This window comes from Aotus nancymaae, unplaced genomic scaffold, assembly GCF_030222135.1.
Source record: "Aotus nancymaae isolate 86718 unplaced genomic scaffold, 86718_ANA_hifiasm-v0.15.2.pri h1tg000057l, whole genome shotgun sequence".
NCBI classification, from domain to species: Eukaryota; Metazoa; Chordata; class Mammalia; order Primates; family Aotidae; genus Aotus; species Aotus nancymaae.
The window spans coordinates 44412442-44430655 of record NW_026988471.1 but is presented as its reverse complement, the minus strand read 5'-3'; the positions used below and the strand labels follow the sequence as shown (position 1 = coordinate 44430655).

The following is an 18214-nucleotide window of genomic DNA, read 5'->3' as shown; positions in this document are numbered from 1 at the left end:
GTTTTGATATGCTAAATTCTAATGAAGACAACAGCCTTATTTCCCTACTTCTATAATCTAATTTATTTGGCTGTATCTGTGGGCTTAAGAGCTTAGTATGTTTGGTAATAACACATTTTTTTAAAAAAGCCATTTTTCATTTCTACGAACCAGCCCCACCCAAGCGCTCTCTCGGGATTCTCGCTCTAGCCCGCCTCCATCCAGCTTGCCTCCGCCCCGCCCCGCTAGCCTCCGCCCCGCCCCGGTAGCGCTGCGCCTTGGCAGCCGTAGCTAACTTAGACCGGAAGAAGCGAGGCGGAACCTCTGGCGTTTGAAAAACTTCCGGCGGGAACCGGAAGGTGGAGTGGCACACACAGAATTCCGCGGCTTCTGACGTGCCGGGCGGGAAGGTGAGCTGTGCGTGCGCCGTGGCGGTCGGCTTGCGGGCTCTGAAGAGCGCGGCGCCCGGGCCCCGGTATTTTTGGGGCCATTAAAAAAATTCTGAGCGCTCATTTGGGCAATAACACTCTTTTTTAAAAAGTGAGAAGTTCATTACATTTTACTCTCAGCCGTCTCTCAACAACCTGCCACCCGAAAACGCCTCCTAGCTGCCGCGTGTCACCTCTTTTCAGCCAAATTGCTTTAGCTCTTAGCGCATAAGAACAGACATGGAAAAGTCTGGGCAAACTTGGATTTTTTTTTAATACCTAAAATTATCGGAGGTGGGAGAGGAAGCACCCTTTCACGGTCATGGTGGCCCTGTGTGAATCAACGCACCTTCAGTAGTGTGCCTGGCATCTAGGAGGCGCTCAGTAACTGGAGGAAAGGAATGAATTGGGAACTCTCTAGGCAACTTTACTCGAATCCCTCACGTGACATGTCATTAACATAATGTGTGTGGAGCGGGAAACAAGATTAGTCTTGGTGTTCCCGGCACTGGGCTGTAGTCCTTTGCCACATGTGTTTCCCCTTTGAGTAAACTGTTTCACCTCATTGGGTCTCAGGTTTCTGGATATAGCGGGACTCTCTGATCTCAGAGGTTCTTTCCAGCTCCAGTATTTTGTTTTTGTGACTTGGGAATCTGTGCTAATATTCAAGCACTCTGTTGGCCCTTCAGGGAGGCTTGTTTAAGAAATTGTCCTCCTTTTTTCGCCTTGTTGAAATTAATTTTTTTTTTCCAATTTTTATTTAGTATTTGTTAAGTGTGCATGTCCTTTTGCCCCTTTCTCTTGATTTTCACTCTTCCTAGTTTAGTGGCTGTTCCCTTAGTAACATCGTAGCAGTCTCCAAATTATTGATTTGGAATATGCTTATGTGCCCACAATGATTAAGATAGTTTGAAAGGAGGGAGAAATCCCAAGTCACTGAAGAATAGGAATGTTCGAATGTGCTGTCATTTTTTCAGAAAGAGATGATTGCTATGTGTGACATTGCCTAAGAGTGGTGGAAAATAAATGTATATTCCTCTGTAGAGACTGTATTTGTACATACTCTGTTCCTTTAATAGTTGTAGGGCAGCTGTTAAGTGCTAGGTTCTATGATATGGAAGTGAATAAGGCAATTTTATTTCCTTTCTTCATGGTATTTACTCTCTTGACAGCAGTGCAGGCAATAAACAAGTAAAATAAAAGAGTATAGATTATGTAATAACCTACTGTGTACAGGAAGTAAATAGGCTCCTCTTAAAATATAACTGAGAAACCTATTTTAGGCCTAAAATGTTAAGATCTAAGGGATGCAAAGGAGCCAGCCAATTGACAAGCAGAGGGAAGAATACTCCAGGCAGAGAGAACCTGAGATGGGAAAGAATGTTGTGACTAGAGCTGAGGAGCTCAGCAGGTGGTAAAGGTGGTTAGAAAGGTGGGCGGGGCTCTGTTCCATAGGGCCTTTATAAAGGCCATCGGAAAAAATGTGGTTTGATTCTAAGTGAAGGATGGGGTGGGAAGTAATTCAGTGTTTCTAAAGCATTTTCTAAATGATCTTGAGTTGATATGTAGAGAATGAGTTGCAGGGGCAAGAGTGGAAGCAGGGAGGGCAGTTAAGAGGCTAGTGTAGGCCAGACGCGGTGGCTCACGCCTGTAATCCCAGCACTTTGGGAGGCCGAGGCGGGTGGATCACGAGGTCAAGAGATCGAGACCATCCTGGTCAACATGGTGAAACCCCGTCTCTACTAAAAATACAAAAAATTAGCTGGGCACTGTGGAGCGTGCCTGTAATCCCAGCTACTCAGGAGGCTGAGGCAGGAGAATTGCCTGAACCCAGGAGGCGGAGGTTGTGGTGAGCGGAGATCGTGCCATTGCACTCCAGCCTGGGTAACGAGCGAAACTCCATCTCAAAAAAAAAAAGAGGCTAGTGTAGTAGTTCATGTGAAAGAGGTTGAGGACTAAAGACTCACTGAAGATCTTGAAGATTCAAGACGTATTTTGGAGAAAAAACTTAGGTGACTTACTAATATTCTGGATATGGGGATGAAAGAAAAAAAGATTTGCAACATTTTGACTTAGCAAATGGAACTTTGGAGGATAGTGATATGTCCATTTTCTTGATTGTGGTGATGTGTATGTCTATGTCAAAACTTACCAAATTTGTACACCTTAAACATGTGCAGTGTATTTCATGTCAATTATGTGTCAATGAAGCTGTTAAAGATTTTTCTGGCCAGGCGCCATGGCTCATACTTGTAATCATAGCACTTCGGGAGGCTGAGGCAGGTGGATCACCTGAGGTCAGGAGTTTGAGACCAACCTGGTCAATATGATGAAACCTCGTCTCTACTGAAAATACAAAAATTAGCTGGATGTGGTGGTGCATGCCTGTAATCCCAGTTACTTGGGAGGCTGAGGCAGGAGAATTGCTTGAACTTGGGAGGCGGAGGTTGCAGTGAGCTGAAATCATGCCACTGCACTCCAGTCTGGGTGACAGAGTGAGACCCAGTCTCAAAAAAAAAAAAAAAAATTCAAGGTTCTGGCTTAGCAAATAGGTGGGTCCCACTTATTGAGATGGGAAGGACTGGAGTAGGAACAGGTTTTGGAGCAAGAAATGGTCATCAAGAGTTCCATTTTGGATGTGTTAAGTTTGGGTAACTGTGAGACATCTAAATAGTTTCAGAGACAGGCAGTTTTTTTTAGAAATCTGAATGTTAAAGGCAGGGTTTGGAATGGAGGGATTAAGACTGTTAATAAGTAGGTGACATCTGTATGTAAAACCGTGGAGATGGATGAGATTTTGGTTAATCTAACAAGTTTTATGATACAAAGTAAGAGGACATGGGAGTAGTGGAGATGGAGAAACAGGCCTCAAGAATATTGGTGTTTAAACTGGAGAATACATACTCCTGGGTGTGTTCCTGTCATAGATAGTTTTAAAGACATAATTTCCAGGTGTTCAGCTTTTGTGTATATTCTTTCTAAATCTGATCTGCTTGAAATTGGCTTGTGTGTTCATGCAGATTCTGTTTTCCCACCTCCCCTTTTACATTCGTATTTTTTCCATTTGTTAAAAGAAATATTACAACTTACTCATCTTTCCATGGTATATTGCTTTCGGGGTACCTAATAAAAAGGCAGTTGGAAATATTTGATTCAGGGGAGCCTTCTTTAAGGATAACGGTTAAGCAAAAACATAAGCCTGCCAAGGGTTTGCCTGTCCCTATTTTAAATATATTTCTGTTAAGGTTGAAGTGTGGAGATAGAATTGGTATATGGTGGTCTGTGTGGGAATGTTCTGAATTCAGGCATATTGTAGAATGTGGTGGTAGGAGTGATTGTAAGGTAATCTGGGTGGGTTGTTTGATGAGGAGCTTAGCACCTTGAAGTTTTTACTCTTGGACTGGTTAGATTCTCCAGAGAAAAGCCTTCCCATTCTCCTCCCTAGAGGGCAGTATTTTGGGAACTTAGTGGGAGAAGACTGGGGTTCTCTGCCTTTAGCATTGAGTCTGTATGGTTCTCATGCTCACAGTCTAGAGACTGTTTTATTAATACCTTCTTCAGAGAATAAACTTACAGAGTTTTTCCTGGGGCAATTGCCTAATAGCATGAAGTGAGGTGGGACACTTAGAGATATTCCTTTGTCAGTTTACACAGCCCTAACCCCTTTCACCTTCACTTCCAAAGATAGCAGCTACTGCTTCATGTGAATTTATGTATTTATTTATTTATTAGAGAATACTGCAGGGTTTGGGTCTCAGATGCTCCCACTACTCCCTTGGGATTTTAATTTTTATGTGGTGCAATCTGTTAGTCTTTTTGGTTTTGGAATTTTGAGGAGTCATGTTTAGGAAAACCTTCATTTCCCCATCTCTACTCAAGAGTGTGAAAAGAATCACCTTTGTTTCTTACAGTTCTTTTGTAGTTTTATTTTGTACATTTTAAACTATTAGTTATTGGGGAATAAATTTTTGTTCATGGTGTGGAAGTAGGAATTAAACTCCTTTTTTCTTCTAGAGGAATAGCTAGTTGTCTCAATACCATTTATTGAATAATTCCTTTTTGCCCTGCCCTGATTTGAAATGCCACCCTTGTCATGCACTAACTTCCTCCATTCTTATTTTGTTGTGATAAGATACTCATGATATAAAAATCACAATTACCTGTTCTTTCATGATCAACGTCTAGAAGTACTCATTTGAGGAAAGATGACCTGTATAACCTAATATGCCAAAAAGAGAGTGAAGGGAACGATGGAAGATTATCCTGTCTACTTCCTGCAGACTGCTTTCCTGTTGTTCGGTTGGTTCCCTCTGAGCACTATTCTGCCCAATTGTTGTGCGCTTACTGGACTGTGTTGAGCTATAGCTGCTGGGAGAACATATTCCCTTTTGTGACAACCCCTTTAGTATTTCCATGAGAGATTACTTCCTTTTCTAAGTAGATGTTAGAACCAGAAGCATTATAGCAAATGACTGGGTCAGAAACTTGTTTGGAGGTTTCCAAACATGTCAGAGTCTTGTGCAGTCCTAATGGTTTGACATACATTCTTTAGTTAATGAATCTTAACAACTAAAGTAATTTTATTTACTTTCCTGTATTGTGTGATGTCTCTGGTTATTTGTCTTAACTTTTTTTAGAGCTTGGCCTTTGACTTTGGTAAATGTTTTTTAGTCACATAGTGGTTAATAATTTTATTTAAGTTTGATGAGCTTTTATTATAAGGGAATGGTTATCTTGTTTTAAGAATAACTTGGCTGCTTATTCAGTCAGCGTCATTTATTTCATTGCCAACGTTGTAGAGAGAACTCTACTTGATGCGTTAAGAATATATAGAGGCCGGGCGTGGTGGCTCATGCCTGTAATTCCAGCAGTTTGGGAGGCTGAGGTGGGTGGATCACCTGAGGTCAGGAGTTCGAAACCACTCTGAGCAACAAGGTGAAACCTCATCTCTATAAAATAAAAAAAAAAGAATATATAGAATAGTCTGGGCATGGCGGCTCACACCTGTAATCCCAGCACTTTGGGAGGCCGAGGCAGGCGGATCACCTGAGGTTGGGAGTTTGAGACTAACCTGACCAACATGGAGAAACCCCGTCTCTACTAAAATTACAAAATTAGCTGAGTATGGTGGTGCATGCCTGCAAATGCAGCTACTTGGGAGACTGAGGCAGTAGAATCTCTTGAACCTGGGAGGTGGAGGTTGCGGTGAGCTGAGATCGCACCATTGCACCCCAGTCTAGGCAACAAGAGCGAAACTCCGTCTCAAAAAAAAAAAAAAAATATATATATATATATAGATAGATCTATATATATAGTGAGAGAGAGAGAGAGAGAGAGAGCGAGAGCGAGAATAGGAAAAAAAATTTCTGTCTTTGAGATATAGTTTAATAAAGGACTTTATAAGTGACTGCAGATAGTATTACCATCAAATAACACTTGCAGAATACTTAAGTACACAATTCTTAAAAAATGAAGAATTATCACCCTGTAGCAGTTTGTATTTTTCAAAAGATGGCCCATACTCTTAAGGCTTTTAAACCATTGGAAGGCTGTTAGCTACTCTTTTTTGTTTTTTGAGACAGAGTCTTGCTTTGTCGCCCTGGCTGGAGTTCAGTGGTGTAATCTCAGCTCACTGCAACCTCTGCTTCCTGAGTTCAAGCGATTCTCCTGCCTCAGCCTCTCAAGTAGCTGGAATTATAGGCATCTACCACCATGCCTGGCTAATTTTTGTATTTTAGTAGATACTGGTTTTACCATGTTGGCAAGGCTGGTCTTGAATTCCTCACCTCAAGTGAGCCACTCGCCTCAGTCTCCCAAAGTGCTGGTATTACAGGCGTGAGCCACCGCACCCGGCCAGCTACTCTTTTAATTGGTAGCCACATAGCAGGGGAAGCTGGTGTTTGGGCTTGTGAATAAACATCATTGTTTTTATTTTTTTCCTATGAAGTGTTAGTTTTGAATGACCCATTATTTTGTAGCCAAACAAAGTGTACAGAATATTCAAGTGTTGCTAATTTCATGTTCTGTTTCTTCTAGATGTCATCACTGCCAAGAAGAGCAAAAGTACAGGTCCAGTGTGTGGTATCAAAAGATGAATTTTCTTCATTCTCTGAGTTGTAAGCATACTGGTTTAATATGTGGGTAGGGGAATGAGGAATATTTTAATAAGGAGTAATGTATTCTGTCACCTTCTAACTCCTTAAGTGATGTGGGTGGAAAATGGTGTTTTTTATTCATTCATGCAAAAAATATTTGTTGAACTCATGCTGTGTTCCAGGTTCTGTCTATTGTTGCTAATAAAGTATTGAAAGGAGAGAGAAAGCAACCAGCTAAATATATAACGTAATATTTACACTAGAAGGTAAGCTCCATGAGAGCAGAGTTTTATATATTGCTTTAGAGCAGGATTTTTCAACCTCTGTACTACTGATATTGTGTGCAAGATAATTCTTTGTTGTGGGACTATCTTTTGCCTTGTAGGATTTTTAGCAGCATCCTTGACCTCTACCCACTAGATGCCAATAGCTCCCTGCCCAGTTATAACAATTAAAAATGTCTCCAGACATTGCTAGACATCCCTGGTTGAGAATTTCTGCTTTAGAATGTCATATTAGGTGCTCTGAAGATATTTGTTAAATAAATGACTGATAATATTTATAGTAATAAGTACTAGAGAGAAAAATAAAACAGGGTAAGAGATAGAGAGGATAGTGAGTGGTTGCATTCGAGGGTCATTTTGGATAGAGTAGTCAGAAAGTTACTTTGGAAGATGTGGCAAGGGATCTAGATGAGATTTGTGGGTGCAACTTGCAAAGATCTTGGGGATGGGTGTTCCAAATAGAGAAAGCAGCAAGTGCAAAGACCCTGAGGCAGGAATAAGTTTGATCTGTGGCCAGTCTAGAGGCATGAGGCAGGGAGGGTTAAGAATTGAGATTCTAATGCATAGGATCTGGATCTAATAGGCTTAGATCCTTCTCCTTAGTCGCTTTGACTTCTCACCAACCTCTAAATGTTGGAATCCCTCAAGGCTTGATTGTAAGCCCTCCTCCCTTTTCCTCCTCCCCTTCTCTTCCCGTTCCTCCTTGGTAGCTGATTTTGTCCTATGACTCAATATAGAAATCTCAGTTTTATACAGTATCTCCAACTTGATCTCCCCTGGTATTAGAATTTTATTTGAAGTGGTTTGGGAAGCCACTGGAGGGTTTTGGGCAGGGATGTTACATGATCTGGTTTATATTTGTAAAATATTCTGCTTTCTTGGTGGAGAATAGAGAGGGGCAAGACTGGAAGTAGGGGGAATTTGAGTTAAGGAGATTATTGTAGAAGCATAGGGTTCTAGATGTGAAAGTGATGAGAAATGGTCTAATTTGGGATATATTTTGAAGGTAGAGTGGACAGGATATGGTGATAGATTAGATTTGGGGTATGAAGGGATGACAGATATTTTGGAAAGACTGGAAGAGGAACAGGTGTGAGAATGGTGGAATCAGGAATTCTGTTTTGGACTTGGTTAAGTTTGATGTGATTGCTGGACATTCAGGTGAAAGTGGATATACGAGTCTTGAGCTCAGGGGGAAGGTCAATTTGGAGATATAATATAAAATTGAGATTCCCAGCTGGGCATGGTGGCTCATACCTATAATCCCAGTGCTTTGAGAGGCCAAATTGGGCAGATCACTTGAGGCCAGGAGTTCAAGACTAGCCTGGCCAACATGGTGAAACCCATCTCTACTAAAAATTTAAAAATTAGCCAGGTGTGGTGGCACGTGCCTGTAATCCCAGCTATTTGGGAGGCTGAAACATGAGAATCACTTGAGTCTAGGAGGTGGAGGTTGCAGTGAGCTGAGATCACACCACTGCTCTCCAGCCTGGGTGACAGAGGGAGACTTTGTCTCTAAATAAATTAATAAAAATAAAATAGAGATTCCTATATTGAGAAAAGATAAGATCAGCTTGCAAGAGAGGCTAGAGGGAGGGGAGGGCTGAGGACTAAGCTTCGAGGGATTCCAACATTTAGAGGTTAGGGAGAAGAGAAGGAGTCAAAGGGACTAAGGAGAAGCTGCCAAGAAGTAGTATGAAAACCAAGGGGTGGGGTTGCTGTGTATAAGGGATGCGCTCTAAGGATGAATGCCAGGTGCTCCTGAGAGCTCACGTGATTGGGAAGGAAAGTTGACTAGCTGCCTTAGAACTGCTTTATGTTTGACACAACAGTATCTATGCTTGTGTTTTCTTCATAACTAAAGGGCCTTTAATCTCGGCAATATACTTCTGTGAAATAGGGTTGGTCAGTAGTCCTGCTTGACAGGTGATGAGACTGAGGTGGGAAGAGGAGTGGAACCCTAGTTTTCTAGTTTATTGGTTTTCCGATTATAGTTTCTTTCAGTTCCGCTGCTGTTATGTTACTCTAATGATTCCTGATTTTTGTTTGATTGTTTGTTTTTGCTTATCAGGCTTAGTGGCGCTCACTCTGAAGAGAACACCAGTAGTTTGACCTATCGTAATTATTCTCTTCTAGAGTATAATTTAGCTAAGAAGTCATCCCGTCAGGCTTTTGCCCCCAGGTAGAACTTAACATTAAAAAACCCAGACATCTCTGTTCACTCATCTCAGTGAAGGATGTCTCACTAATACTGACCTTTTACATTAGAGTAGAAATGGAATTAACTGGGTTGGCAGGAGCATGATGGTCCTTTAACAATATTCCCATGGCTGCTTTTTCTCTGCTCTTGCTGTGAGTTTGATTCTTGGTTGTTAGAAAAGTACTATAGTCGTGCCTGATCCAATCTAATCAGGAAAGAAATCCATTCTGTGAAAGGAAAAAAGGGTTAATTAAAGCAGTTGGAAGGGTTTTGGTGCTGGCTTTTAATGTAATTTAGGATGTTTCCTAGAGCCATTTCTCAATCTTTTCATTGATTTGAATAACTTAATACAACTTAAATGAATTTGTTTAGTAGTTGGGAACTTATTAAAGTGCTTTTCACTGTTAAAATTGAAAAGCTAAAAAAAAGAAAATGAAAAGCTCATATTGACTGTGGTTTGACATCACCCAGTAAATTACTTAAGGTAATAAATGATTTTCTGTGTCTTGAATGAATGTGTGTATATGTTTGTCAGTTAGGTGAGAAGAGAATGGAGAGACAGAGGTGTGATTTACAACATACTGGGGTATTTTTACACTGGTCTCTCATCAACTCTGTTGGTTCAATTCTTAGCAATAACTATTCACAGCTTGTACTCAATCACTCCATTTTATATTAAACACTTCCTACTTTATCATTTTTTCAAGAATCATGCATCTCTTTTTTACCTTTGACATTTGCTTTTATTTTTCCTGGAAATTATTCTGTTGATTTACTTCTAGATCATCTGCCTCTGAAGAAGATGACAAAGAAGATAGTTCCTGGGAGCCCCAAAAGAAAGTTTCCAGAAGCCGTAAACAGCTTGCTCCCAAGGAATCCAAACCAAAGAGGATGCCTCGGGTGAAGAAGAATACTCCACAGATCAGTGATGGCTCAGAAATTGTTGTTAAGGAGGAGCTGGTAGGTGCTGTAGCTTGATAGAGGGAACTCTGTAGTGTCTTCCTGATTGGTGATGTTACTTTCTCATTATACAGAGTAGGACAAAGCATGTAAATGACAAAAACGTCCAGCAATCTCATCCCCTACCATGGGTCTTAATTTTGGGGTCTTTACTGTGTTTCTTTGTTTCCTTTTCCCTCTCCTAGTAGTTGGTCTGGGTGTGGTAGTGCTGGTAATGACGGTGGCATTAGCAAATAGTCGAATGCTTACCATTAGCCATACAACGTGCTCAACGTTTCATTTAAATGATCTTACTTAATCTTTGTAATAACCATTGAGGCAGGTGCTTTTATTTTGATTTTATAGATGAGAAAACTGAAGAAAGAGATATTAAGTGACTTGCCCACAGTATACAGATAGTAAGTGAAGGAACTTGGTTTCTAAGGGAGGAACATGATTTCATCAGCATTTTGGGAACTGATACATCTCTCTTTAGTGTTCACATTAGCTGTGTTCACAAGAGAGATAAATACCACCAGAGCGCTGGTTTAATAATTAATAGTTTAAAATAATAATCTTAAGGACTTGAAATTCTTATGGCCAGCATTTTTTTCTCCTTGGAGGCTAATCTAAGTAGGGAATTAAATAGTGGTAAGAAGTTTACTTGATGAGCATGGACTCAGAATAGGATGATGAGATAAATCCATTCATATGAGTTTATTGAATGTCTACTGTGGTATAGGCACTGTGCTTGTCACAATGACAATTGAATGTTTTAATAGCTTGAAACCAAGACACTATGAAGTATCCATCTCAGCAGGGCTCTCTCACTGTTGGGGTGAAAATAGTCAAAATTTGATTGTGAGACTTTCCCCTCTTTCTTGTATTACTTAAAAGAATGCTGATCATATTTGCTTTCTACAGTTCTTTTTCTATTCCTCTGTGGCTAACAACACCTTTTCTGATTGACACTTTCTTTAGATATGTCAGTTCATTTGATTAGATTATCAACTCTTATAGGCCTGGGAGTTATTTTATCTTTATATCTCTGCTCTGATCTATTCTGTTTTGGGTAAAAAATTTAATACTCAGAGGGCTCTCTAATGTTTATTGTTTTCAAGTTCAGATGGTGGTGGTGGTAGTTTGGCATTGGGATGGAGGTGCTCTTTATTGTAGTTCTAGGTATTTTAATAATGATTCTGGAAAAAATACTTGATAGAAGATAGGATTTTGACTGAAATTTAGTTTGGGAATTGTTTGTGTTTGTGCCATCTGCATCACTTAGGTAATGTAGAACAAACTAGCTGAGGGGTAGGGTCTTTATCTTATTTACGCTATCCCCATTGCCAAGGTGTGTGCCAAGTTTCATTTCTTCACACCTGAGCTGTCACTTGGATTGGGGACAGTGGAGGTGCAGAGAGTAGTCCCTAGACACCTGTGTGGGCTGTAGTGTGGACTTTTGTTAAAGAAAAATACCTGACATTAGCCTGCTGTCATTCTGTGTTCTGTCTTCTACTCTTGCAGAAATTGTTGCCATGTGTAGCCTGTTGTGTGAGTGAATGCGTGTTACTTTTCTTTCTGCTAAGTGGTTGACTTTGATAGCAAGCTTTAATCTTGGTTTTCTGGCATGTGTAGGCCTATCCTTTACTCATTTTCAAAAATTAAACTGCTTATTTCTAAATAATTGACATGCAGTGGCAAGAGATAATAGAGGAATTCCATGTACTCTTTATTCATTTGTCCTGAATGGTAACATCTTACACATCTATAGTAAGATGTCACAACCAAGATACTGATATTGATTAAAGCCACTGATCTTATTTAGATTTCTCCAGTTTTATTTGTATTCATTCTTGAGAATGTATATGTATGTATTTGGTTCTATGCAATTTTATCACACATGTAGATTTGTGTATCTACCGTGACAGAACAGTTTTATCACCACAAGGATGCCTAGTGTTGCCCTTTTATAGCCACACCCACCTCCCCCCATCATCTCTGACCCTTGGCAAACTCTAAACTGTTCGGGAATATTATATAAATGTATTCATATAGTATGTGACTTTGAGATTGGCTTTTTTCCCTACTCAACATAATTTCCTTGAGATTCTTCCAAGTTATTGTGTGTCTCAATAATTTGTTTATTTTTATTTGTGAGTAATATTCCTGGGAAATTGCTTTTTATCTTCAAATTCTCATGTGTTCTCTTTATGGTTTGATAGAATAGCTCTGTGGCTATTGCTGATACCGCTTTGGAAGACAGAAAAAATGAATTGGATACTGTAGAGACTCCAAAAACAGCCAAGACAAAACGGAAATGTTCGGCACAGCCACATTCAGCTCAGAGGACCAAAAAGCTGAAAGTCGATGAAGAAACCAGCAAAGCCACCAACTTAGAGGGTGAGAGTAATAGTTCAGAGACACCATCCACAAGCACTGTATCGGGAGGTACCTGCAAGAAGGAAGAGAATGAAGATGACTTTTCATTTGGTCAGTCCCCTTTAAAGAAAATGAAGACTGAAACATGTCCTCAGGGGCAGCCCGTCAAGTTTCCAGCAAATGCCAATAATACTAAAGAGGAGGTAGAAATGAATTGGGACATAGTACAGGTATGTGCAACCTTTTTCTGTCACTTTAGTTGGTTTCAGTGCTTTCTTTTTGATTAGCATAGGGATTGTACTGTCTAAGGGAAGAACTGGGGGTTTTCAGTTCTTGCTTCAGTTTTGGCAGTGATTTCTGGAGGCTTACCCACTTGTTCCTTTCTTGGGTACACTGTTTTGTGTTGTAGCTAAGATGTGTGGCCTTAGTAGACCTTTGCCATGGTGTTGTAGTGAACATACACCATATAGACAGATTGTACCAACTGGTTGGGCCCCCACAAGTTCATTGTTAAGTTTTTACTTTGAACTTGGACTGTATTTTCCTGTAAAAGCAGTGCAGGTGATTAGGTCACTGACTGTTCGTACATCTGTTTAACCCTTAGTATAATGTTGTAATGTACTACAACAAGGCCTAGCAATTTTTAAAAGGAAATTCTGTAAGAATTCCAACCTGAGATGCCAGAATTATATATCTTACTACAGGAAAAATTTGTTCTGATTTGTTAACCTGGACTTTCAGTGTTTTGTGAGGGATGAGTACCTGGGTTCACTAATGGGTTGTGTAATGTCGCTAAAATAGGAGCTAAACAAAGCCTTTTAGAAAATACATTCCAAGAGAAAGGCAGGATTACTTGCTGAGTGGAATGAGGAGGGAAAAGTGTATGATGAGGAGAGGTTCCCAGCTGCCAGAGGGTGAGTGACAGAAGAAAAGCAAGGAAAGAAAAGTTTTATTTGTAAGCCAGTAGCAGTAATGCCCTTTGTTGTGTTGTGAGAATAGTGATTAGAAGCAAGTTATGTCATTTAAAGGCCCCAGAACTATTTTATGGCCTTTTGTCTTCTTAGAAAATATTTTGAAAATTCTAGGCTAGATTTTCATTTTAATTTCAGGCAGTTTTTTTTCCTCTTTTTCCTTTTTTGAAGTGATTTTTGACAGCTGAAAGCCTATTCTCTGAGAATCTGAGTACTCCTTGCCTCTGAGTTGGGAAGTGGTTTTTGGGATGCTGCCACCTTTGCTGAGCAATCTCGGATGTCTCCACCTTTCCCGTGGTCTTAAAACAATGTATATACACTTCTCTCAGAGTATGAACCATACCGTATATCAACTATTTACATGTCTGTCTGCTTTTGTTAGCTTGTTAGCTCCTTGGGAAGAGGGACTTGATTATTTTACATCTTGATTATCATTGGCTTACTTTGGTTATTGGCATATAATATGAGCTAAAATAAATGTTCAACTGAATATAGAAAAATTTGGTGATTAGGAGGCCCCAAAATGAAGACTGCTTGTATATAGTTTTGTTAGCCTTAATTTCAAGGATCGGATTTGCATAAGCAGCAGTGTACACTCCCTTAACATACATGATGCCATATAGATTTGTTAGGACCTACTACCATCCAGATGAGGGTCTGGAGTCTTAGCTGTCTTAGTTTTCTTTTATTCAACAATAGCTGAGCTGTTGGGTAGTGGGAGCTCATGGATTGCTCTAAAAAATCACACAGTTCCAAAATGATGAGCATTCCTGTCGTTTCCACCTGTCATCTTTCAGAATCTTGCCTACCTTTCAAGGCTCAACCAAAATACTATCCCTGTAGCAGGCCTTCCTTGATTACCTCAGGGAGATCTTTCTCTTCTTTAAAAACATGGTACCACTTAGTGCCTCGCACATGCTGTTTTATTTGTACTTATTTATATTAATATTTTTATCTTCCCTTCTAGATTGCTAACTTCTTCATGAGCAGCCTTATGAAGGCCTCTCAAGAGGGAAGTGGTTGCACCTTTACCCATAGGTAGATAAGAGTCATTGGAGCTTAAGTTCAAACAAAGAAAATGAAAAAATAAGGTATTTTAGAAATATAATCTGTAGTAATACTGATAGGATGAGTGGGAGGCATAGATAACAATAAAAACCTGCTATGGGTTCAGATAAAAGATGCTATTAGTGGAAAGAGAGCTTGAGCGGGGACAGAACAGACATTTTAGAAGTTCTGTTTGCCTCCTTGGTGATAGAGTAGATGGATATGATAGAAAATACGCTGTGATGCTTAGACGGTTGATTAGAATGCTTTGGTTACAATAAAAGAAAACTATCTCAAACTAGTTTAAGCAATAAAGGAGATTTATTGGTCTATGTAACAGGAAAATTTCGGTCAGTTCACTGAAACGATCTCTCTGCTATCCTTTAAGCACCACCATCCTCATAACAATAAAATGGCTACAACTTTGTATTTCTACCTCTACAAACTGTATTTCTTCAGAGGAAGAAACTGTACCTGGGTCCAGAGTTCCAGCCTAAATCTCGAGCTTCATGCTGATTGGGCTGATCTCTCTGGCCAGGGGCATGGAGCATTCAAGCTCTTAATTCTGAAAACAGCTGGTTACCCAAGCCAAATGCTGTGGAGTTGAAGTTAGAGTCAAGTGCTGTCAAGCCACATAGCTGCTATATAATGGAGAGGTGGCCACAATATTAGGGGAGATAACCACAATATCCTCTATGGTTTCTGTGGGAGATGACGTGATGTGGACTGGAATAGGAAACAGGAAAAGATACAGGTTTGAGGGAGAAAATACAAATGAGTTGATTTTGTGAGGGTCAGGGAAGATAACAAGCAACAGGAGCATTTCTAAAGAGGAAGGAGCCTCATAAAGACCTCTTAAGAGTAAAGCAACTGGGCTTGTTCTAGGAACTGAGAGAAGGCTATTGGACTGGTTTCTAATGATCTAGGGAAAGACTGGATAAGATGAGTTTGGAGAGAGGCTGATGTCTTTTGGGTCATGGTGAGGAGATTGGATTCCAAATGCAATGGGAAATCAGTGACCAGGCAATATCCATATACGTTTTGAAAATAACATTCTTGTTGCTTTGTGTATACTGGAATAGATGAGACTTGGAGTGGATATGGGGAGAACAGTTAAAGGCTATTTCATTAGTCCAGGCTAGAACTAGACTGGGATGTGTGGCAGAAGAAATGAAGAACAGTGATAGAGTAAGGAAATATTTTGCAGTTCAAGTTGATTCATTCTTAAAATGGATTGGATTTAAGAGTTGAAGGAGTTGGAATAGTTAGACTTTTAGTTTTCTGGGTTGAACTGCCATTTGAATTGCATAATATGGGTAAAACTAGAGGAGAAATAAGTATGAGAAGAAGATAACTTTGCGAATGCAAGGTTTGAGATGCCTGTTAGATTTCTAAGAGAATATGTCAAATAGTTGACTAAATGAGAGTGGAGCTCACACTGAAGAGAGTCAGGGATAGAGATGTGAAATTGGCGTTCTTATCCGCATTGACATTAATCCGTCAGAATAGGTGATAAGATGTAGACCTCAGGATTCAAGATGCCCTGAGAATGAGATATCCTCTACAGTCTCTGGAGTTTAGCCATTTATTTCATATGTAGTCTTGAAATACAATCTGTTATTTATCTGGACTTGATTTTGGTAATCAGTTGTTTATGATAATTCTTTAGTAATTTTTTCCTGTTTTTTACCCCAGTTTCTGTCAGATCTTGGTATTCAGGGTTGAAATAATAATAAAACTCACTCCTTTCGTTCTTTGCTTTGAAAGAGCCACTTAGGTTTTGGGAAACTACAAAAATTGCATTTTATTCTTTCTCTTTTCCAGGCTGACTTTTCTAAACTTTTCTGCTTACATGTATGTTTTGCTAAGACCTATAGACTTAAAAATAATTAAATATTTAAATAATAAATAATCTTTTAATATTATTATAAATAAAATTAGTATTTTAATATAATTAATATAAATTTTAATATTTATTTAAAATAATAATTTTAAATATTTTAATGTTTTTAAATATTTAATTGTTTAAAAATATTTAAAATAATTTTGTTTAAATAAAAATTTGTTTTAAAATATTTATTTAAAATAGTGAATATTTAAAATAGTGAGTATTTTAAATAAATAATATTTTAAAACAAATTTTTTTTTCTTTTTTTTTTTTGAGACAGAGTTTTGCTCTTGTTATCCAGGCTGGAGTGCAATGGTGTGATCTCCACTCACCCCAACCTCCGCCACCTGGGTTCAGGCAATTCTTCTGCCTCAGCCTCCTGAGTAGCTGGGATTACAGGCACGCGCCACCATGCCCAGCTAATTTTTTGTATTTTTAGTAGAGACGGGGTTTCACCATGTTGACCAGGAAGGTCTTGATCTCTTGACCTCGTGATCCACCCGCCTTGGCCTCCCAAAGTGCTGGGATTACAGGCATGAGCCACCATGCCCAGCCCTAAAACAAATATTTTTAAAAATAATTAATTGCCTGATTTGGTGGTTCACAACAGTAATCCTAGCACTTTGGGAGGCCGAGACAGGAGGATCACTGGAGCCCAGGTATTTGAGACCAGCATGGGCAACATAGTAAGACCTCATCTCTACAAAAAAAAAAATTAGGTGTGATGGCGTGGCCTGTAGTCCCAACTGTTTGGAGGCTGAGGCTGGAGGATCATTTGAGCCTGCAAGTTCCAGGTTGCATTGAATCACGATCGTGCTACTGCACTCCAGCCTGGGTAAAAGAGTGAGACATTATCTCAAAATAATAAAAAAATTTAAAAAGTAATTAATTAGTTTGAATATGTTGTGTTTGTGCATGATACAAAATTCAAAAGATATAGAAGGGTCTTCCAGCTCTAACTCTCAGCCAACCAATTACCTTTCTATTTCCAGATCTTGTGAATCATTTCATAATAGTTCAGATAGAGCCGCCTCAGATTCTTAAATGGTTGCATGGTATTTTGTATGGACATAACATATTTTCCAGTTCCCCCATTGTAAACTTAGGTTTTTGCTGACTTTTGCTATGCTAGGAACAGTTCTTTAAAAAAAATTATTATTAGAATTGCTGCTGGGCCAAAGAGTTTATTTATGCATTGTAAATTTTGATAGATATTGCCAAATTGCTCACTAGCGATGACTAAAAATGGCTTTTCCTTGCTCTCCTGGTGACAGTCAGTTACTAACTCCTTGCTTTGCTATCAATATGAGAGATGAAAAGTATATCATTGCATCATTAAAAAGCGCCTTCGTTGAACACTGGAATTTGAATGATACAGTGGTTTTGATTGGATTTTATTGAATTTGTAAAATGACTATTTTACCATTATGATTGTCAATGCATACATGTATTTTATACAACTTTCTTTTTTAAAAAAACTGTAGCAAGTAGTTTCTAAGTCAGTGGAGAACATTGTTTGATACTGTGTTTTAAATTGTACATGATAATATAGATGTTTAATTTTCAGTATTTTAAATCACTAAAGTATCTTTAATTTGCAGGTTTTATCTGAAAGAACTAATGTTGAACCTTGGGTTTGTGCCAATGCCATTCGTCTCTTTAATGATGATAACACAATTCCCTTCATTATACGTTATCGAAAAGAGCTCATTAATAACCTTGATGCCGATTCCTTGAGAGAAGTTCAACAAACCCTAGAAGAACTACGGTAAGAAACCTAGGAAAGGATGAGCCTAGTGTAATGGAAAAAGGCCAGTGAGGAACAGTGGGAAAGTGAATGACAGTATATTTGACAGTTTCAACATTTTGTTTCCTTGAATTATTGTAATCTGGATATAGTCCTCTTCTGACAGAGGAAGTTAGCTCTATTGTACTTATTTAGGGGTTGTATGGAGTCCCTCTGCTGGTGTGTTTATGCATAGCTTGAGCGTGTATTAGCAAAAA

At 39.2% G+C, this 18214-nt stretch overlaps 1 protein-coding gene across 4 annotated transcripts in view; it reads left to right on the top strand.

The window, feature by feature from the left end:
- Window positions 1-338: 338 nt before the first annotated feature.
- SRBD1 (S1 RNA binding domain 1) overlaps window positions 339-18214 on the top strand; it is a 218101-nt gene continuing 200225 nt past the window's right edge. For 2 of the 4 annotated variants that reach the window (XM_012450585.2, XM_012450583.2), the window contains exons 1-5: window positions 339-389; window positions 6444-6523; window positions 9769-9946; window positions 12148-12534; window positions 17812-17978. In XM_012450585.2, the coding sequence (XP_012306008.2) occupies window positions 6444-6523; window positions 9769-9946; window positions 12148-12534; window positions 17812-17978 (812 nt within the window). In that variant the 5' untranslated portion in view covers window positions 339-389. Of the gene's footprint in view, window positions 390-4536; window positions 4707-6443; window positions 6524-6684; window positions 6769-9768; window positions 9947-12147; window positions 12535-17811; window positions 17979-18214 lie in introns of those variants that run through there. The other 2 variants (XM_012450584.3, XM_012450586.3) reach the window with 2 other exon arrangements.